The sequence below is a fragment of the Mesoplodon densirostris genome, chromosome 7 (assembly GCF_025265405.1).
Source record: "Mesoplodon densirostris isolate mMesDen1 chromosome 7, mMesDen1 primary haplotype, whole genome shotgun sequence".
Taxonomy (NCBI): Eukaryota; Metazoa; Chordata; class Mammalia; order Artiodactyla; family Ziphiidae; genus Mesoplodon; species Mesoplodon densirostris.
In genome coordinates, this window is record NC_082667.1 from 10,597,703 (window position 1) to 10,618,893 (window position 21,191).

At 57.9% G+C, this 21,191-nt stretch overlaps 1 protein-coding gene across 1 annotated transcript in view; it reads left to right on the forward strand.

The window, feature by feature from the left end:
* SYT7 (synaptotagmin 7) overlaps nucleotides 1-18,769 on the forward strand; it is a 42,317-nt gene extending 23,548 nt beyond the window's left edge. Inside the window, exons 7-13 of the mRNA XM_060105138.1 lie at nucleotides 1,718-1,840; nucleotides 6,692-6,827; nucleotides 11,388-11,658; nucleotides 15,097-15,266; nucleotides 15,649-15,763; nucleotides 16,267-16,466; nucleotides 18,665-18,769. Coding sequence (XP_059961121.1) covers nucleotides 1,718-1,840; nucleotides 6,692-6,827; nucleotides 11,388-11,658; nucleotides 15,097-15,266; nucleotides 15,649-15,763; nucleotides 16,267-16,466; nucleotides 18,665-18,769 — 1,120 coding nt within the window. The remainder of the gene's footprint in view (nucleotides 1-1,717; nucleotides 1,841-6,691; nucleotides 6,828-11,387; nucleotides 11,659-15,096; nucleotides 15,267-15,648; nucleotides 15,764-16,266; nucleotides 16,467-18,664) is intronic.
* The last annotated feature ends 2,422 nt before the right edge of the window (nucleotides 18,770-21,191 follow it).

Consider the following 21,191-nt stretch of genomic DNA (forward strand, 5'->3'; position numbering starts at 1 on the left):
TGCAGAGGAGCTGTTTTGTTTTTAAGAAGAGCAAAAGGAGTATCCGAAAAATGCATTAACCAGGGAAAAACAGGTTGTTTTCGTCGGGTTTGCCTTCCCCCAGCACAGCCAGCTCCCTAGGAGCCAAATGGAATTTTACCAACTCTGAAACAGTACCGGTGGGCAGGGAACAAAGAAAATGAGGATTCGTCCTGAGGGAAGGGGGGAGTTGTTTCCCAAAAGTTAGATGCCGCTGCAAGTGTCAGCCTGGAGCAACCGTGCCCAGGACAAAGATGCAAAGACAAAGAAGGCAGCGTCCACCTAGCTTCGGACCCCATGGCCATCTCCCATTTTCCAAGACCCCCGGACCCCCGCCCCTCCCCTCGGTTATCATTTCTCATTGACAACTTCTCTGGAAAAACAGCCATAGCTAGCGGTTCCTCTCTGAACCTCGCCCTCTTGGATGGTGGTTGAAGTCGCAGACTTCCTAACCCAGGATCTCCCACCCTCCAGAACCTTCCATCAGGTTTACCGTCTTTCCCTTGGCCCTTCCTGAGACATGCTTTCATGTCTGCCCCTTGTTCAGATGAGAGCTCAACACTGGAGGAGCCCAGCAAAGCACCCAGAAAACACCCACGAACTCAGATGCTTTTGAGAGGCAGAGGGTCACTTTTCACCCCGGAAAGTGCAGGCAGCCCTGCAGTTGCCCAGCGGTTCCCCGAGAGAGCCTCACACTAAAGATGTCTCACCTTGACCTCTGGCCGCACACTGCTGCCCGCATGGCGACTCCATGTCCACCTGGACTGAGCCTCCCTCAGAGCAGGACCCCTCCAGCCTCCTCCAGACTGTCCTCACCACAGACACAGGCTACCTCGAGTCCTGCCGGGACGTCTCCAGACTTTGCCAGCTTCCTGCACTTTCTCTCTCTCCGCCTTTGCCTTTTGATGACTTCTGGACTGCTCCTCTAAGGAAAGGCCCCTGAACTGGCCCCCAAAGCCTCGGTGGTTACTCCCCGGATCTCCAGGAAGGTGGACGCAGGAGGAGGCCCGCGACGGCCAGCACGCCCTACGCCGGAAGAGACTTGCATTCTCCTCCAATGGGCCGTGTGTCCAGGGACCTGGGGGAGGGAGCTCCTGAGACCCCCCTCCTGGCATCAAGCACACCCTGGCTGACCAAAGGACCCAGAGATGTCTTTATGAGGGGCTTAACTGGGTGCAGTGCCCACTGGATTTCCAAACCTTCTGAGAACCTCCCGCCTGGGAGCCCAAACCCACCCACGCGGTCCCCAAGCAAGATGGCAGCACAGCCCTCCCTCTCCTCCCAGGGCCCCAGATGGTCTGAGCCAGTAGCCTCTGGCCTTTGTTCAGCCGGAGGTGAACCAACCTTGGAAAGGGACCATGTCCCAGGGCCTGGGCTCCACTCCCCGCAGCCTTCCCCGTGTGTTTCCTGGGGACGTCCCGGTCGCACGCCACCTCGCAGGCCTCTGCCCAGCCCCTTCCCCGTGGCTAGCTGGGTCTCAGGCCGTGGACACCTCCCCTCTGTCCCCTGCCGCCTCCCGCTCTGCTCTACAACTGTTGACAGTGCTGAAGTTTGGTTTCTCTTCTGCAGGGCCAGTTTCTTACGCTTGTTTCTTCTCTCTCTTTGTCTCTGTCTCTGTCTCTCTCTCCTTCCCCTTCCCGCCTCCGCCCCTGGGGCCTCCTCCTTTCACCCTGGCTGGTGGGCTGCCCACCCCTGGCAGGGAAGGCCGGATGGTGGTGCTATCCTTGGTCTTAGGGCTTTCGGAACAGGATGACTTTGCCAATATCCCTGACCTGCAAAACCCAGGAACCCAGCAGAACCAGAACGCTCAGGGGGACAAGAGGTATGAGCACAGGCGAGGGCCTGCGGCGGCGGCGGCAGAGAAGGAGGCGTGGAGAGGCCACCAGCCTTGACCGCCGGTCGCTGGACGAGGCGGCGGCACCTTCAGCGGATGCTGGAGCGGGAGGACAGCCCCCTCCCCAGCCGGTGCCCTCACACATGCCACCCTGGTGGTGTCCCTCAGGTCTGAGGCCCGTGTGGCTGTCCTGGGACCATTCTGGATCAAGCCTGCTCCCCGGGCATGCCTGCCCTCGCCCGGAGCAAGCCAGCCTTTCTGCCCCATCTTCCCGCTTGGCTCCCCTCTGCTGCACCCTCATCTTTCATCTCTGCCCCACCCCGACCCAGAAATCCCAGTTTCTCAGGTGGTTGGTGGGCGGCGGGGATGTTAGGGAAGGGGCGCCAGCCTGTTCTCCCTCATCCCCGCCACCTCAACCTCCCTCTTGCCTGGAGGTCCCGCTGGGGTGATGGTCACACACACACACACACACACACACACACACACACACCCCTGCAGAGATGTGATACGGCTGCTCTCGGCTGATGGAAGGGGAGCCCCTGGTGGGGAGAGTCTGGGGCCTGGGAGAGGCCTGGTGACCAGAAAGGCAGCCCCTGAGCCCGAGGTACCAGGAGGAGGAAATGGGATAGGGGGTGGGGGGGGGTGGTGAGAGCAGCCAGCAGGGGCTGGTCAGGCCCTCTGTCACCGGGAGCCCTGCTGCTGGCCCTCAGGAGTAGCCTGTGTGGCCACAGCACAGGCTGAGCCGAGGCCTGGGCATTCAACCATCCATGGCCCTGGCCACCAGGAATGCAGGGAGGCATCTTCTGATGCCCCCGTTAGAAGCGCTCTCACGGGGAAGGGGACGGGGAAAGATCAGAGGTCCCAGGGTTCAGGCAGCATCACTAAGGTGGGATGATCCTGCACCTGGTCTGGCCGCTTTTGCCCACCTGGCCTTGGGCTGGGCCAGCCACACACCTGTGATGTGGGAGGAGGGCTCATCACCTTGGTCAGGTGTACTTTTCATCAGAAAAGGGCTACAGGAGAGTGTGGGCTGGCAGCCAGGCTGCCTCCTTGTAGCTCTGCTACCAGAGCCTCGTTCTGCAACCTCAGGCAAGTCACAGCCCTTCTCTGGGCCTCTGCTTCCTCACCTGCCACGTGAAGGATTGGACAGGGTGACCCCTTCGAGCTCGGACATGCTAAGCCTCTAATGAGGGAGCAGACCCTCAGACTGGGGCACTTGTCAGAGTCTGTCAGCCAGGCGGAGACCCTGACACTTGCTTATTAAGAGGCCTGAAGGTGCAGGAAGGGACTGTCCCGGGCTGCTGCCAGGGGCCTGTGTGTTAGGGGAGCGCAGGCCGAGTTAGCTGACCTGCCTGTCCCTCTGGTGGCTTCTGGAAACCAACTCTCTTATTTCCTTCCCATCCCGAGTTCACAGTTGCATGTCTATGGTGGACAAAGCCAGAAGTCCCCAGAGAGTGGGAGGGGAGAGTGGGACCAGCTCTTTCACTCAGTGGTACAGATGGTGTCACACCCTGAGCCCGAGTCCTGGGGTGCGGGAGGAACGGAGTCTGCCACCTCCAGCCCACTGGAGCCACCGGGGTCCTGGCTTCCTGAGCTCAGGGCTCAGAGCTGGGCTGCAGGCGGGCCAGAGGGCCGTGGGGAGAGGGCCAGGGACCATGGGCCAGAGGCTGCAGGAGCAGGGCTGGAGCCCTCTGAAAACCTGCTAAGGAAAGGTGTGAAGCGTGAGGGAGCAGATGCAGGCTGGAAACGAGATTTCATGTCACCCGTGTGTTAATTAGCTGTGGCTCCATTTTCACCCACAGCCTATTTTTACCTCCTTGCCACTCAGGTCTCACTCCATATTTTAACACACTCACCCCTTCTGATCATTACATCAGTTGTCCCCTGCCTTCCTGGGAAAGGTGGGTGTGGAGCTGGAGGCCCTGGGCCCACGCCCCAGCCCAGCCCGACTTTCCCAGTGGACACAGGCCATTCCCACCCGGTCACGCCCACCCCATCCTGGAAGCTCATTTCTCGTGGCTCTTGGGGGGTTTCCCAGGTGATCGGCCACTGCAAGGGTGCTTCCTGCTCAGCGCTCTCCCCATCCCCAAGCTTGGCATTAGCACCACCCACAAGGCGCTTTAAGGCTCCACCCCTCTGGGTTCCTGGCTGCATGAATCTTGGAATGGTGGGCTTGGGCCAGCTGTCCCTTGCTCCTCAGCTTCTGCCTCCAGACCCAGGGTCTGCCCTTCGGCCCCAGTGCCCCCTTCTCCACCCAGCTGACCCCTTGGCCGGATGTCACCAGGGTAACGGGTGGGTGGCCCTTGGCTGTTGTTGGGGAGGATGTTCTGCCCCCGAGGTCTATTAGCAGCAGGCTCCTGGGAGACAGGAGGGCCCTGGGAGGAGGAGTGGCCACTCCAGGTCCAAGTAAAGTGGGGTGCATCTAGTAAGTCGCTGCCCCCCACTCCCAGGGTCCTTGGTGGACCTGAAGCCCCGCATCCAGGATCCCCCAAGCCCCTGGGCCTCAGCGCCGGGCCCCAAGAACTTCAGAATGCTGCTGGGCCCAGGAGGGAGGGAAGGAGGCCAAAGCCACCCTGGCTCCCACGCCGTGCTGTGCCCGTTCCACCTCGCCCATGCTGCCCTGCACCCATGCGCACCTCATGCTCTCAGCCACCCTCTCACCCTTGCTCCTTGGGATCCGAATGGTTTCCCCCGTGGCCCCACCCCCACTGGAGTCGGGGGCGGGGCCGGGCGGGACCTGGCCACCCCCACGCTGCCCTCGCTCCGAAGCCACCATGTTTCTTCTGTCCCGGTGTGTGTCCCCGGCCTCCTCTCTGCCTCTACTCTCCTCGTCCCCTCGTCCACCCCGCAGCCTCCTCACTCGCCTCCGACTAACCTTTCTCGGCCTCCCTCTCTCTCCCTCCCTCCCCGTCTCCTTCCTCCCATCTGCTCCTCACAGGGTTGTCCCTGGGCCAGTGACGGGCCCTCCGCCTCTCCCTCTGCCTCTGTGCTCCTGTCTCTCTGTCTCTTTCTGTCCCGTGACCTCCGATAGCTTCAGTGGTGCTGACCATCTCTTCCCAGGCTGCTTTGCAGCTGTGCTGACGCTGTGGTGTGGCCAAAATAACTCCGACTTTCTCATACCTTCAGCAGTCAATCTCGGCTCTCTCCTCCTCTCCCACTCTATTTTTAACCTGACTTTACCTCTCCAGCTATTTCAGTCTCCTCCTCCTCCCCGTGCCCGTCTGTGTGAGCACGTGTCCGTGTGTGTATATGTGTGCGTGCTCTGCTCTGGCCGCACCTCTGGGAGGGCGCCCCGCGCCTCCCGGGTGGGGTGGGGCGTTTCCGTGTCGTCCGGGCAAGGCCAGGCCCTCACAGCAGGTGCGCCGTGCCTCTGATTCTCAGAGTGTCTGTCCCTGAAACCGCTCCCTGCTTTTTTGTTTCAGCGTTTCCCAATTCACACGCGCACCTTAGCATGCCGGGGCCTCCCTGAACGTGTGTCCTCTCAGGATCTAAGTGTGCACATCGCTCTATGTCTGTCATCTTGCTGCTCTGGTTGACCTGCCTGGTTGCCCCTGCCATTCTCTCCCTGTTGCCCTGGGTGTCTGTCAGGCTTGTGTGCACTCGTGTGTGTGTGTGTGTGTGTGTGTGTGCGTGTGTGCGTGAGCGTGCATACACCCTGCTGTTAGGTCCTGGTGTCTCTCCTCCAGGGCCTGGCATATCCTGCACATGTCTGTCTGCCTGTCGTAGTCAACCGTGTGCTGGCGGCTGGTCCATTCCGAGGGCCACGGCTTGTGTCCAGCCTGTGTGTGTCTCTGAGTCTGTGGCTCGGGTACTCTTGAAGCTGTTCTATTGTAGCCCATTCCGAGCCCTGTGCTCTCCATCACCCTGTCTTACTCGCTGCCTGCCCCCATCTCTCCTCCTCATGGGGTGTTCCAGCCTGGTCCCTGGGCAGGCTTTTAATGCCCCCTTCCTGAACCCCAGCTAGACGGAGACTGGGCTCACCACCCAGCCCCTGGGCCAGAGAGCCCAGCTTGCCGGGGACAGCGTGGAGCCGGGGTGCACACAGGGCCTGTAGTGGAGTTGTCAGATCTTGGGTTTTTCGGTGGGACCCTGTCTTTCTCTGACCCTGGGCGAGAGCCTTATCAAATGTGTAGTCCTCAGAGTGGGAGAAGGGTCGGGTTTGGGCAAGTGGATGTAGATTTGCCCTGTCCAATAGGTGGCTATTTAAATCTAAATTCGTTTAAGTCAAACAAACGTGAAAATTCAGTTCTCGGTCATACTGGCCACATTTCAAATGCTCAATAACCATGGGTGGACATAGAAAGTTCTATTGGACAGAGCTGTGCGGACAGTGGTCCTGAGCTCACCTGGTCAGTCTCGTGTCTAAAGGGCACCCGTGTTCCCGCTGAGCCTGAACAAACAGGTGGGGCCTCCAGGAGACAGGTGCTCTGGGCGTGTTTGCCTAGGGTAATGATGCGGAGAGAGGACACGCTGTCTTGGCAGCCTCCCCTCCGGCCTCCCAGGCTGGGTCAAGCAGGGATGGATGGAGCCTCTGGGGAGGGAGGATGCTCAGAGACCACCATGCAAGCAGGGGCTGAAGGGTGGGGGATTTTCTGGGGAACAGGAGGAGTGGGAACACTGGCCGAAAAAGCACCTGCCGGGGGAAGTCAAAGCCGGATCACGCTGGGGCAGAGGCGAGGGGGACGGCCCTGCTCCCCATGGACAAAAGCGTAGCTCCTGCTGGCCCTCAGGAGGTGGCAGCTACTTGGGTCTCAGAAGGTTCTGCTGCCACCCAGACCCGTGGCGCCCAGCCCAGCCCACCTCTAGGTCCATGCTCATTCGGATTCCTCCCGCCCCCAGGTTGCCTACGGGAGGGAAGGCAGTGAACACAGCCGCAGTGCCGGGCCAGACGCCCCACGATGAATCCGACCGCCGGACCGAGCCTCACTCCTCCGTCTCAGATCTCGTCAACTCCCTCACCAGTGAGATGCTCATGGTGAGAAGGGCAGGAGGCCCGGGGCAGGGGGAGGGGCAGGTGTGGAGATGGGTGACAGCGTGGGAGTCCTGCAGGGGAACCAGCATGGTCATCTGTCAAGAGAGACTAAGAATTCCCATCCTCCTCCAGTCTCTGGATTGAGCAGGGGCCCAGGAAACCTGCTATGTGATCCTAGAAGGAAAGGCTAGTGGAGCGAGGACTTGGGGGCGGAAGGTGTCCCCTCTCTTGGAGTGGCATCTCACTGAGTAGTGGTCTCAGGTGGCGCTCCCAGTGGAGCGGGTCTCATATCCCCATCCCAGGGACCATTCCCAATCCTCATGGCTGGGGTGCCAGCTGAGGCCCAAAGAGAACAGGAGAGGAGAACCCCTCTGGTCCTAGTCCCTATGAGGGGACAGCTGTGCTGGGGTTCTCCTGTCCACACCCCAGCCTCCCGGGATCCCTGTCTTATGGATCTGGGGTGTTTTCACCACGGGAGAGGTTGTGGCTTCACATGGCGCCCCCTGGTGGCAGGAGTGAGTCACAGCCATTTGCCTCATCTGTACTTTCCAAAGAGCTCCTGGAGGGACCAAGGCCCCAGGGCGAGCGAGCACTCTGTGATTTGGCAGCTGGAAATTTCAGGCGAGAGTCAGTCACAGGCTTGGCAGCCCAGAGTTTCCAGGAAGGCTGGGCGAGGACGTGAGGGTGGGAACCCGGTGCCTGCTAGGTTCCTACTGGGACCTGGGCCCCCCTTCCTCTTCCCCCTTCCCTCCTCTCAGTCTCCCCCCTTCCTCCCAAAGAGAGAGGCAAGGGGGCTCGGTGGGCTCTCAGGCCCTCGCCAGACCTGACATTCAGTTCAGAGGCCCCTTGCCCACTGCTCTGACACCGCAGCCCCCAGCTTCCCCGGAGCCCCCGGAACCCCCAGGCCCCACCCTCCTGCCATTCAGGGCTCGGCCGGCTCTAACCATCCATCCGCACTCCTCTTTTCTAGCCCAGTGCCTCTCAAATTGTGATAGACACACGAATCACTGGGGGATCTTGTTAAAATGCAGATTCCCAGTCAGCAAGCCTGCTACGAGCCCCCAAATCTGCGTTTCTCTCGGATGCAGATTAGAGCATCAGATTTTCCATGTTCCAGATCTGGTCTCCCTTGGGCCTCCCCACCTCTCCCCTTCTCCTTGCCCCCTGGGCCCTGAGTGCCTGGTCCTCCACCACCTCCTCTCTGTCTTCCCCCATCCATGTAGATCAGCCCGGCCATCCTCCTCTGGACGGGCCATCGCCACAGTCCATCCTGCCTCTCTGTGCAGCCTCTTAATTGGCTACAGCTTCCTGGTAGCCAGGTTCCCAGAAGGGACAGTCCTTTCCCAGCCAGCTTGCCTCCCCCTTGCTGCCCCCGGCGGGGAGCCAAGAGCCGCAGGCAGAAGGAGGAAATGCAGGCCCCAGCGCCCTCTCACGTGCTCAGCAGATGCTCAGAGGTGGGCAGGCAGGGTCTAATTGCCTAGCCCTAGGCCAAAGCTGGGTCACTGGCATTAATAGTGATGATGAAGATGAACAGGGCAGAAGTAAACCATCGGCTGATCTCCCTGCCCCAGGCGTGGAGAAACAGGAGTCAGGCACCCGCAGCCTTACAGACAAAGGGACCGAGGGGACAGAGAGGGGTCCGAGAGGAGGCTGGGCCGCATCCCCATCTGAGTTACTCCTGCCCTGCTTACTTCTGCTGGAGCTGGGGCTCAGGCAGCACCTCCTCCAGCCCTTGGTGGGGGTGGCTAGCCTGGTTTCCATGGAAACAGATCCAGGCCCCGCCCCAGCTGGTTAATTAAGGCTCAGGGCTGTGGTTTGGGAAGGCTGGGGGTGGGCACAGAGCCACTGCCCACTTCTGAGGTGAAGTCCACTGGCCCAGCTTGGGCCTCTCACCCAAGACTACCTTGTTTGGGAACCAAGATCCAAGTGACCAGCCTCAGGTGAGGCTGGGGCCACCTGAGCTCCAGTCACCAAGGTCTCCACCCCAACTTTAGAAGGAATGTGGAGGGGCAAGTGGTCGTGGCAGGGACTGCATGCCCAGACTCTCAGTCCATGGCCAGCAGTGGCAGGCGCCAGGCCACAGAGCAGGACCATGAAAGTGATGTAGACCCCCCCCTTAACCTTCCCTGGAACCCCATAACATAGGTCTGTCTCATGGTCCCATTCTACAGATGCAAAAACTGAGGTTAAAAGAGAGTGGGGCTGGTAGGAGGAGAAGGAAGGAGCACCAGGGGAAAACTGGATCTGGGTCGGAAAGCCAGATTCTCAGCGGGCCTGGGTGGAGCTTGCAGGGCTGCCTGGATCCCGCCAAGGGGCAGGGCTTGAGGGACCCACTTCCACTGTGAGAAGAGCAAGGGAGGCAGCTCAGCCCCTCTTCCACCTCCAGGCAGGACCAGGGGTGTGGCTAGTGAAGCCCCAGATCTGAGTGTGAGAGTGAGGGCAGCTGGAAGGGCACTCATGGTGGCTGGGCGCTGACTTGGTTTCGAACTCCGGGCTCATCTCTTAGTCACAGGCGACTTGAGGCAGTTATCTCTCTGTGCCCCCAACCAAGTTGGAGCACGGTAGTGCCTGCCTCATCAGGATGTTGTAGGGAGTGGAGGAGGGCAAAGCACACAGTCCAAGGAGCAGGGTAGTTACGACCGTTAGTGTGATTTGCATGCTCCTCGTCTAGGGCAGTTGAGTCCTCACTGGCTTGCAGGAGGAAGTCTCAAAATTTCTTGGGATGTGGGCCTGTTTTGGTGGAAAGGGTGGGCTTTCAAGTCAGAGAGAGTCCATACTGCTGTGTAATCTTGGACGTGTGACTTAACCTCTCTGAGCCAGTCTCCTCAGCTGGAGAGCGGTGATAACTGCCTCTCCCGGCTGTTGTCAGGATTCAGTAAGAAGAGGTGATGTAAGAGTCTTCCGCCGCGGTTGGGGCACACTATACACATTCTTATCATCTATATTAGGTAGTATTTCAGAGCCTGGGGTCACCTCTCCAGGATGAAGGGGGAGGGCACAGAGAAGTCTCCTGCAGGGGAAGGAGGGAAAGCAAACCGGTACCAGCGGTTTTGTCATAAATATGGTACCCTGAGTCCTACCCTGGCTCTTACCCAATCACCTCAGGAGCTTTTTTTTTTTTTTTTTTTTTTTTAATTTATTTATTTATTTTTGGCTGTGTTGGGTCTTCGTTTCTGTGCGAGGACTTTCTCTAGTTGTGGGAAGTGGGGGCCACTCTTCATCGCGGTGCGCGGGCCTCTCACTATCGCGGCCTCTCTTGTTGCAGAGCACAGGCTCCAGACGCGCAGGCTCAGTAGTTGTGGCTCACGGGCCTAGTTGCTCTGCGGCATGTGGGATCCTCCCAGACCAGGGCTCGAACCCATGTCCCCTGCATTGGCATGCAGATTTTCAACCACTGCGCCACCAGGGAAGCCCAGGAGCTTTTTTTTTTTTTTTTTTTTTTTTTTTAATTGGGGTATAGTTGATTTACAGTGTTGTGTTAGTTTCATGTGTACAGGAAAGTGAATCAGTTGTATGTATACATATCTCCACTCTTTTTTAGCTTCTTTTCCCATATAGGTCATTACAGGGTACTGAGTAGAGTTCCCTGTGCTATACGGTAGGTCCTTATTAGTTATCTATTAACCACCAGGTGGCTGGGGGATGGGCAAGATTCTAAAACCTAACCAGGTGTCCCCAACGAGCAAACACAGCTGGAAACACTTGGCTGGGAGGCCCTCCCCCGAATTACCTCCTATTTTTTCAACATCCTCCTGGGAATGGGACACCATGCAACCCCCCACGTCTGTCGGTTGCTGGGTCGCCTCAAGTGCCGCCACCGGGGGATGAGGACTGAATGCACGTGTAGCCTCCCTTCCAGTGGTCCTCAGCCTTGGTTTGCAGTACTGTCATCTGAGGCTCCTATTACACAATTCTGCCGCCCAGGGCCACCCCAGCCCCATCAAATGAGGCTCCCCAGGGATGGGGCCTGGGAATCTGTACTCTTAGTGTCCCTGCCTTACACAAACAGACGTTGCTTCTGAAAACTCGCCTCTCTCATTTTGTAAATCACATCATCCTCAGAACCCCAGAGTCACTTTCCAAAGAAATACCGTGGTAAACTCTTTTGAGGTGAGAACAATCGCCCTCATCTGTTTTGTAGCCCAGGTTTTTGTGTCGGTGTATTTCACAGGGGACCCCGCAGGGCTGTTGGAAGAGTGGAAAGATGGACGAGGGGGCTGGGGGGGGGGTCCCAGCATGCACCAGGGGAGGTGAAGCAGACCCGGGGCTCCGAGGAGAGGCTGGGAAGCGGGGTGCGCACTGCTCTGGGGTTCAGGGGCTGTCCCGGCTCTGCCCCTCCCTCCCTGTGTGACCCTGGTCAAGGCACCTGCCCTCCACCTCAGCATCCTCACCCAGATCTGAATGTGGGATGTGCCACCACCAGCCCCGCGTGGTGACCAGGGGGAGGAGGCGGCTGGACTGGCCCTGGGCACAGCGGGGCCTCCCAACCCTGCTGGGCTGCAGAGGGGGCTTCAGGGAAGCAGAATCCTCCCCAGCGCTGCCTGCCTCTCCCCCCGCCCCCAGCTCTCCCCAGGCTCTGAGGAGGACGAGGTCCACGAGGGCTGCAGCCGAGAGAACCTGGGCCGGATCCAGTTCAGCGTCGGCTACAACTTCCAGGAGTCCACGCTCACCGTGAAGATCATGAAGGCCCAGGAGCTGCCAGCCAAGGACTTCAGCGGCACCAGCGACCCCTTCGTCAAGATCTACCTGCTGCCAGACAAGAAGCACAAGCTAGAGACCAAGGTGAAGCGGAAGAACCTGAACCCCCACTGGAATGAGACCTTCCTCTTTGAAGGTGAGGCTGTGCTGCCCCTGCCCCCAGAGTCCCCCTCTTCCCCTCCTCCACCCCCCCCGCCCAAACCTCCCCACTCCACGTGGCCACATGCACAAACGCACACGTACAGGCGCGCGCACACGCGCGTTCCAACACACACGGGCGAGTAACTCGGCCCGGTTAACCTGCTGCGTACCGTGTCCAGCTGGGATGAGAGGACAGGGCTGAGTGGGGCCAGCATCACAGCCAGAGGCCGAGGAGGGAAGCTGGGCCACGGCCCGGACACAGGACCCATCCTCAGGCGTGCAGGAAGGAAGGGAGGCAGCCACAGGATCCAGGGGTGGGGCACCTGCAGCGACCATAGCGTAGTGGGTAAGAGCCCAGGCTCTTCCCATGGCCCCGGCTGCCTGAGTTTGAATCTCAGCTCTGCCACTTACCAGCTGTGTGACCAGGGGCAAGTTCCTGAACCTCTCTGTGCCGTGGTTTCCCCATCTGTAAAATAAAGATACTAGTGAGGGTTAAACAACTCAGTGAATTGTAAAAGCACTTACAACACCCAGAAAACACTTTATACCAGTTTGTTAAACACTCCATCGGCTCCCCTTCTCTGACCCCTCCCCCTATTTGGGACAGGCCCCTCCAGATGCACAGGAACAAGAGCTCTGAACCATGCCCCGGGGTCCTAGAGGCAAATATCCTTCCTCTCTCCTGCAGTCCCATCTTTATCTCTTGTCTCTGAGGATTCAAGGTAACCAGGAGACTGGGTGTGTGATCAGGGAGTGATTTCTGTCTCAGGCCCTTTGGGTGCCTGGACCCCACTTAGAGAAACCATTACCCTTTCCTGACAGCTGTGTTCAACCAGTGAGAATAAATCCCTACAACACCAAATGCCTGGTGCCCTGGCTCTTCAGAACCTACAGTGTGTGCCCCAGGGAATCAGGAATCTTCCCCATCTGGTGTACCAGCCACTTGATACCTCACCCCTTCAGCTGGCACAGTGACAGCCAGTTCACCCACTAAATAAATCATTGAGGGTGAGCTAGTGAGTGCTTGTTCGTTTTCTCCCTCCTCAGTTCTGCATGGGAACAGGTTTAGAGATGGCACAACCAGTGAGAGGCTTGGCTGTCTGTGTGCAGGTGTATGTAGCCAGCTGGTGGGGTGAAATTCATGGGCAGAGCCCCAATCCACTGATCCCTTCTGCAAACATTTACCCAGCATCAAGTATGGGCTGGGCACTGTCCTGGGTACTTGGGGTACAGAAAAGAATGAGGCACCATTGTGACCCTCAAGGCATTCCTTGGAGGACACAGATGTGTAGATAATTAAGCCATACATTGCATGACAGATGCTGCAAGAACCCAATATAAACTCCCCTTGGTGGCACTGAAAAACATTTCCCAGAAGAGAGGCCATTCATGATGGGTTCTGATGGATGAATAGGAGTTTGCCAGATAAGAGACTGCCTCCTCTGGTGTTGAAAGAGCTGACTCAGGCACAGGGACCTCTTGGAGCCTTCAACCTTTCCAGAACACTTGTCCTCATGCATTTTACCTGAAGGGATGCCAAAGGTCACCTGGGGAATTCCCTGGCAGTCCAGTGGTTACGACTCCGTGCTTTTACTGCCAAGGACCCGGGTTCAATCCTTGGTCAGGGAACTAAGATCCCACAAGCCACACAGCGTGGCAAAAAAAAAAAAAAAAGTCACCTGGACAGGTCCCTGGGGTACTCCGAGGTGAGCAAGACATGGCCCATAACCCCCCTCAATATGAGGAAGAGGCCCTGAAGGAATTCAGGGTCTGGGGGCTGAAGGAGCATAGGATTTCCTCTTCCAGTGCACCTGCTCTGGTGAGAGGTAACTGTGCTTCCAGCGTCTTTTGCAAAAGGTGCGAGAATCCTCCAGAACCCTTCCTCTCCCTTCATCTTCTCCACCAGTTGAGCTAAGGTAGTAAGTATCCTCTCTTCTTCCTGCTCACACCCTGGTTCAGGATCTCAGCACCTCAGGCCTCCAGGCTGGCCTGCACCCACTGTCCCCCCAGGCCAGCCCCTCCTCTGACTAAGCCTCCCAAGGCCGTGACTCCAGCTTCAGACCTTCCCCGGCTCCCTAGTATTTACCATCCCATCCAAGCTCCTTCCCCTGGCTCTCCGCTCTGGCCTCATCTCCTGCTCCAGCCCAGCACACTCCATGCCCTTTCATGGGCATTTATTCATTTGTTTAATTATTGATTCACTTAACAAATATTTAATCGAGTGCCTGCTATGTGCCAGAAACAGTGTTAGATGCTGGGATCCGGTGGTTGAGGACAGAGATGCCTTCCTGGAAATTCTGGCCTAGTGGGAGAGTCAGACTCAAGGAAACATAAATCTCTAGTACAGCCTGTGATAAGTGCTGCGAAAGGAAAGTGCTAGTGTATAAAACAGGGGATCTGACCCCATCTGGGACGTCAGGAAAGAAAGCTGAGACCTGATGGAAGAGGATAGGCCAGGACGGGGCATGGTGGGGCCAGGGCAGGAAAAGCCAGGGTGGCTGGAGTTCAGTCATTGAGTGAAGAGCGGTCACAAGATGAGCAGGGAGAGGACAGCGGGCCAAGTTGTGGAAGGACTTGAAGCCAAGACAAGGCGCACGGCTTTTATTCTAAGTGCACTGGGAGCCACTGAAAGGCTTTCGGCAGGAGAGTATCATAATGTGATTTCTATTTTTAAAAGATCACTCTGGCTGCCGTGTTGAAAAGGGACTGTAGGAGAAAGTACACAAGCGGGGAGGGCTGTTTGGAAACTCTTGCAACTCTCTAGGCAAGAGGTGCCGGCGGCTTGGATGGGGAGGCGGCAGTGGAGACAGGGACAGCTGCCGGTCGATGAGGAAGGACGGAAGGACTGGCTGATGCATCAGCAGGAGGAGGAAGGGGAAGCGCGGAGTCCTAGGACAGGCGTCTACTGCTTTTTCTTTGCCTTTGCCATTTCCCTCTGCCCTGAGTCCTCCTGGGGCTTGCTTTCTGCCAGCGGTGGCCATCTCAGGCAGGGCCACTTGCCCAGACTTGTCTCAGGATGATTGGCAGTGGCAGGGCTGCCCAGAGAGCAAGGGGGCCAGTGCCCAGTCGCCAAGACGGACACGTGATGAACCAGTGAATGAATCGTCCCAGTCTGCTCTTTATTGGCTGTGGGACTTTGGGCAGGTAAGTTAAGCCATCGGAGCCTCAATCTCCTCATCCATAAAATGGACAAGATCCCATCCACCTCGCGGAACTGTCAAGGGAGACAGATGAGACCATGACAGTCCTTGCTAACATTTCAGGAAGGTCTGAACGTGGGCGTTGCCGGCTGCACCCAGGTGGGGTGGCAGCAAGAAGACACGGGGCCAGCCCTCCCCTTCCTCCCAGGGCCTTCCTGCCCAGGCGCGTTGCCCTGCCCCGGCCCCGTGTGGCCACTCTGTCCTGCTCTTCCCCTGTGCTGTCTGTCTCCCAGGTTTCCCCTACGAGAAGGTGGTGCAGAGAGTCCTCTACCTCCAGGTCCTGGACTACGACCGCTTCAGCCGCAATGACCCCATCGGGGAGGTGTCCATCCCCCTCAACAAGGTGGACCTGACCCAGATGCAGACCTTCTGGAAGGATCTGAAGCCATGCAGCGATGGGAGTGTAAGGCCCCACCTGCAGGTCCTGGCTGGGAGGCTGGCAGATCCTGGCCCGGTCCTAGTCCCTTCACAAGCTCAGGGAATTGGGAGGGTTATGGGTGGGGCCGGGCAGGTGGGCGGGCCTGATGGAGCAGAGTTCCCACCCGCAATCTCAGGGGAGGCTGGGCTGTGATAAAGAACCTGGGGAGCAGGGCCCAAACCTGCCGGATGAGGGGAGACCAGGTGCGCATCCGTGCCAGACAGAGGGGGCGGGTAAGCACCCAGGTCCAAGTGGAGGGGTCCTGGGGTGGTGGGGGGCTCCCCTTGTCCCCACAGCCCTCTTGTTCTCCCTCCCAGGGGAGCTGAGAGGAGTGGCCCAGCCTCACCCCTCCACTTGTCCCTCCCAGGGGAGCCGAGGGGAGCTGCTCCTATCTCTCTGCTACAACCCTTCTGCCAACTCCATCATCGTGAACATCATCAAAGCCCGGAACCTCAAAGCCATGGACATCGGGGGCACGTCAGGTGCTGGCGCTTCTCGCAGCAGAGGGCAGACGGGCCAGGGAGGTCCTGGTGCACGGGAGTCTCACTGCATGTGGACGTCAGGGTCCTGGCTGTGGCCCTCACCCTTGTCCCCCGTGCCCCACCTCCAGTCCCAACTCCTTTACCCTAGAGCCCTGGTGCTGTCTCTGGAGCACCCTCAGGGTCAGCATCACCTTGGATACTGTCCTTCCCAGAATCAGGAAGAAAACGAGCACGATGGTGGGGAGACCTGGGTTCTAGTCCCAGCACCAACACTACTCGTCCGTGACCTCGGGTGAGACCTGGCCTCTCAGTCTTCTCATTCGTGTTCACGGAAGGGCACTAGGTGATGGCTAAGGCCCCTTGCGGCCCCTCCATCTGCTGACCCCCCAGATCCCCCTCCTCCTTCCTTAGGGCTTTCCTCACCCTCTGGGGAAAACACGCAACCCCTCCTGCCCCAGCTTCCCCCCGCCGCTCCTCTGACCCTTCCCCCACCTGTCCCCCAGACCCTTATGTGAAGGTGTGGCTAATGTACAAGGACAAGCGGGTGGAGAAGAAGAAGACGGTGACAATGAAGAGGAACCTGAACCCCATCTTCAACGAGTCCTTTGCCTTCGACATCCCTACGGAGAAGCTGAGGGAGACGACCATCATCATCACCGTCATGGACAAGGACAAGCTCAGCCGCAACGACGTCATTGGCAAGGTAGGGGGCCACCCAGCAAGGGTCTGTTCTCCAAAGAAGCAGCCGGGGTAGTGGGTGAGCACAGGGCTGGACAGCAGGAGAGAGAGGGTCAGTCCCTTCCCCTGTCAGGACCTCCGTTTCATCTCAAAATGAGAGGATTTGACGAGATTATCCCTAAGTGTCCTACTGTGGGTCCACTACTTCAGGACAGACCACTGGAAGAGCAGGGAAAGAAGGAAGTGGTAGGAAAAAGTGCCCTGGATCCCCAGAAGAGGGTTTTCTGGACAGGACCCTCTGACAGGGTAAGGACATCGGAGCAATGTCACCCAGCGTCCCATCTGTAGAGGGCGAGCTGCGTGAGGCAAGTATTGAGAGCTGTAGTCAGGCTCCAAAGACCTGGCTTTGGTTCCCACCTCATCTTGGTTCCCCAAGGTCACTTGCCTAAGTGACCTTGGGCAAGTCACTTGCCTCTGTGAGCTTCAGCATTCTCATTTATAAATGGAGCTACTAATACCAACCCTACAGCCCCTCACAGGGTGGCGTAAGAATTGCCTGAGATACATGGACATTCTCCTTGTAGAAAGTAACCTCTCCTCATCCTATTTTAACCCCAAATCCATGCCTGGCCTTGAGTTTTTGCAGGATACGATTCTGTGACATAAACGCATCCACTTTTCTACTTTGAAATGTCTATTCCTGTGTTTGTTTATGGCTTAGTGTTGAGAGTATGTGCTTGATAGTCATACTACCTGGATCCAGGTGCCAGTTCCACCTCTTAACAGTCATAACCTTTATGAGCCTCATTTCCTCCTCTTGAAATGAGAGTAAGACAATCCTAACCTCACAGTGTGCTGGGAGGATTAAATAACACAGGTGAGATGCTTAGCTCAGAACTTGGAACATATATGTTAGCTACTATTATAATGAAAGTTGTTTTTGAAAAGTTCTTAGTAAGGGCATGTGTGTCCATTTAGGCTTGGAAGTTTGACCAGGAACAGTGCAGGAAGCCAGTGATCAGGGCAGGCGGAGGGGAAGGGTAGATGCCAGGAGCAAGTGAAGGGAGAACATGGATCACTCAGGGCACAGCCCTGTATGAGGGAAATGGGAAGGGGTGACCTGGGCACCCACAGGGAAGGGGGCCGAGGTGGAGACACCTCTCAGACAGATAGGAATGGAGAACCTAGCTACTGGGGGTGGGAGAGAAGCAGCTGGCCCCAAAGAGGAGAGCTGGCCCTGCCCGCCATCTAGCAAGGCCCAGGGAGTATGACTTGCCGACCTGTGGTCACAAGTGGGACAGGTCCCCAGGACAGCATCACCTACACCCCAGTGGGACTATGTGTTCTTAGCAGGACCTGCTGAGCCCTTCCTTGATGAGCTCAGGCCAAGTAACCATACCTCCTTCTAAGCTCTTCTGAAGCTTAGCCTTTTGGAGTTGGGTATTCTTTGGATACCACTTATAGCTCCCTTTGAAACAGTCCTACCTTCTGTTGGCTGAACCATGGTGAAGGTGGATTTGTTCTCACTTTGGTCTGGGTAGCTTAGAGAGCCCTGTGCTCTTAGCTAATCGCCAGTCACAAGGCTGGTGTCAGCCCGGGGATCATGCACACAGCCCTCCGAGGTTGTGAGGCCCCTAACACAGAGGGAGGTAGGCTTGGGCCGATAGTATAGAGCCCAAAAGACCTAGATTTAAATCCCTCTGCACCACTCATAAATCCTGTGACTATGGGTCAGTCTCTTAACTCTCTGTACCTTAGTTTCTCCATCTGTAAAATGGGGATAATAACATACCTGCCTCACAGGTAAGGATTTGATGATCTATGTATATAAAGTCCCTAGCTCAGTGTCTGGTGTGTAGTAAGTGCCCAGGAGGTGGGAGTGATTGTCAGTAAGGAGAGATAGGCCGTGCCCAACAGGTGGGGGAGGGAAGGGTGTGGGAGAGAACTGCCTCCATCCCCATCAATCCCAAACCACAAAAGAGTCTGGGAGTCTAATTCGGAAGGGCCAGGCATACCCAGGCTCCCGAGGGGAAGCACAACAAGGAAGAGAGGGTGGCCTCTGTGGGGTAGGATGTCACTGCAGGCAGAAGCCCCTTGGTCCCCATGATCACAGGCCATTGTGGAAATGGAGTGTCACCACCATTGACATTCCATTTCCACAATGACACAGGGGCAACACCTCAGAGAATGCCACTAATGCCGTCCTCTTCCCTTTCTCCCCAGATCTACCTGTCCTGGAAGAGTGGGCCCGGGGAGGTGAAACACTGGAAGGACATGATTGCCCGTCCCCGGCAGCCTGTGGCTCAGTGGCACCAGCTGAAGGCCTGAATGGGGCCAAGGGAGGCCCAGGGGGCCAAGGGCCTGGGTCCCCATCATGCCCTCACCACTTTATGCACAATGCCTGGCCTGGCCCCCCTGCCGTGGGTGAGGGAAGGATCCTGAGGGCTCGGCCAGGGAGGGGTCCCAGGAATCCAGCCCCATTTCTAGGGAGAACCAACCCCATTCCCCACCGGTCCAGCTCTGGTGGAGGGGCTCTGGGAGCCATTTTCCTGCTTTGCCCCTTTCCTTCCTGACTTGCCGATACTAAAGAAGTGGGGGGCGGAGCACGAGAGCCAGACGGGCAGACGAGCAGATCCCTCCAGAGGCCCGCCAGGTGGGCACGGTCCCCCGTTTTCTTTAAGGCAGTGCCTGGAGTGGAGAAAGGCCGCCCCCTCCCCAGCTCCCAACGTGGGCCCAGGAGAGGGGAGGTCGAGGCGTTTGGCCCCGGCCCGACCAAGAGAGGCCTGTTCCAGGGCAGTTTCAGGTGCCGGCTGGGCCCTGAATGCCGAGGATAGTATATAGCCCGCTCCGGGGTCCTGGAGCCGCAGCCCTGTGTACTTGTGTTGTGTCCACCGTGTGTGTGTACGTGTGCGTGTGTGCGGGTGGGGGAACTCGCTCCCTGTTTCCCTGGGGCCCGCAGTGCTGAAGACGATGCAGAGAGGGTAGGGTTTCATGAAGTGAGTTAGGGCTGGAGGCTGAGAAGCCAGTGCACAGAGCCGGGGGGTGGGAGAGGAGAGGCAGGGATGGAGGAAGGGTGGGGTGGGGAAGAGGGGGCCGACAGGGGCTGGGCTGAGAGCTGGGCTGCCTCCTCCTCCCCCACCCCCGCCTCCCCAGAACTCTCCACTAGCTCCTTCCCCAGCAATTTCATCTCTTGAACATCAGTTCATGCCTTTTAGGCACCCACTGTGTGTATCACATTCCACCAGGACTCCCCTGCTCCCTTCTGTCTCAGGGGTCCCAAGCCCCCGCTAGGTCTCTTCCCTAACACCCTCATCCAAAGGTACCCTCAGCCTTCCCAGATGTTGTATCCCAGCCATGCTGGCAACGTTTGCCACGCCTTCCAGCTTCCTTCCCTTTCCTCGTCTCTGTGCAGACCTCCCCAGCCACGCACCTCCACCCCTCCATCCCCTGTGCTCATAGACCTTCCCTTTCATTCCGTCGTGGTCTCTGATCTTCCATCACTTGACCTTCTCCAGGACTTTCCTTTCACCTTCCCTCCTGGTCCCTTCAGGCAGAGGAAGCAGGGAACATTCCAGGATTCTGTGAGTTCTGAGGTTGCCCCCACACAAAGAAGCTGCGGTTCCTCTGCCTCAGCTACTGCAGAGACGAGAACTGGCATCCCCGTGGAGGCAGCAGGTTTCGGTATGATCCCTGCTTAAGCCCACTCACCCCCACGCCGGTCCCGGTATTGATGCAAGACAGCTGGTGACAGCCTCAAATCCAGGGGTCCGCGAGCCTGGGCCTGACATTCCTGGCACACACCGCGAGGTGGCGCCCTGACACTACAGTCTGTGGACGAGGTCTGGGGGCACAGTTCAACCCCAGATGGGTCTGACACCCCAGGAAGGAGACTCTGGAAAGGGTCCCCCACTGAGCACGGCAAAAGCATAGGCAGTCGGGAAACATTTTCCTTAAGTAGACTTCCCTTTTAGCTGAGCGTTCTGCTCTGTGCAGTAGACGCTCACATTTTTGCCCGTATCAAAAGTTTCTTAACCTAGAATCTCACCACCCCCCACCGCCCCTACTCCCTAACCCCAAGGATCTAGAGGAATATCATACAAAGTAGGTGAATCATTTTGTAGAGTGAAGAGTGCTAACGTAAAGCAAATAGTCACCCACATTCCTTGTAAATCCCAATTTTTCCATATTGTAGCTTTGCTTAAAATGGGGGTCTGCCCCAACGGCACAGTCCTTATCGGGCAGGCTGGGGAACCAGCCCCCAGCGGGGACGGGAGGGCAGCGACCCCGGAGACAGTGGAAGCGAAGAAAGGGTGTTGTTGGAAGCTTTGAGAAGCGGAGGGGATCCGCCATCCTCCATCCCTCGCTGGAATCCTGTGCCCCTCCACGCCGGACTGGGAGAGCGAGCCCAGTCGCAGGCCTCGGTGTCTGCTACAGAGCAGTCGGGGGTTGAACCAACTGGCATTGAGTGGGCGGGGCAACTGCATCCCCGGTTTCCGAGCCCGGTCCCCGAAGCTCTTAGCCAATCACACACGAAGAGAGCGTCTCCAGGCCGTGCCTGTTCCAAATCTGACCCCACCCAGGCACGTCGATGAACCGGGCCTGCGGTTCTCCAACCGCGACGGGCACCCTGAGCTCCGGGATGCGGGGGAGGGGTGGCAAGTAGTGGGCCAAGGGCTGGGTGGGCTAGCAAGGGAAGCAGCGGGTTACCGGTATGGGGTGAGGGCGGGGGCGGTCTAAGGCTATAGAAGAA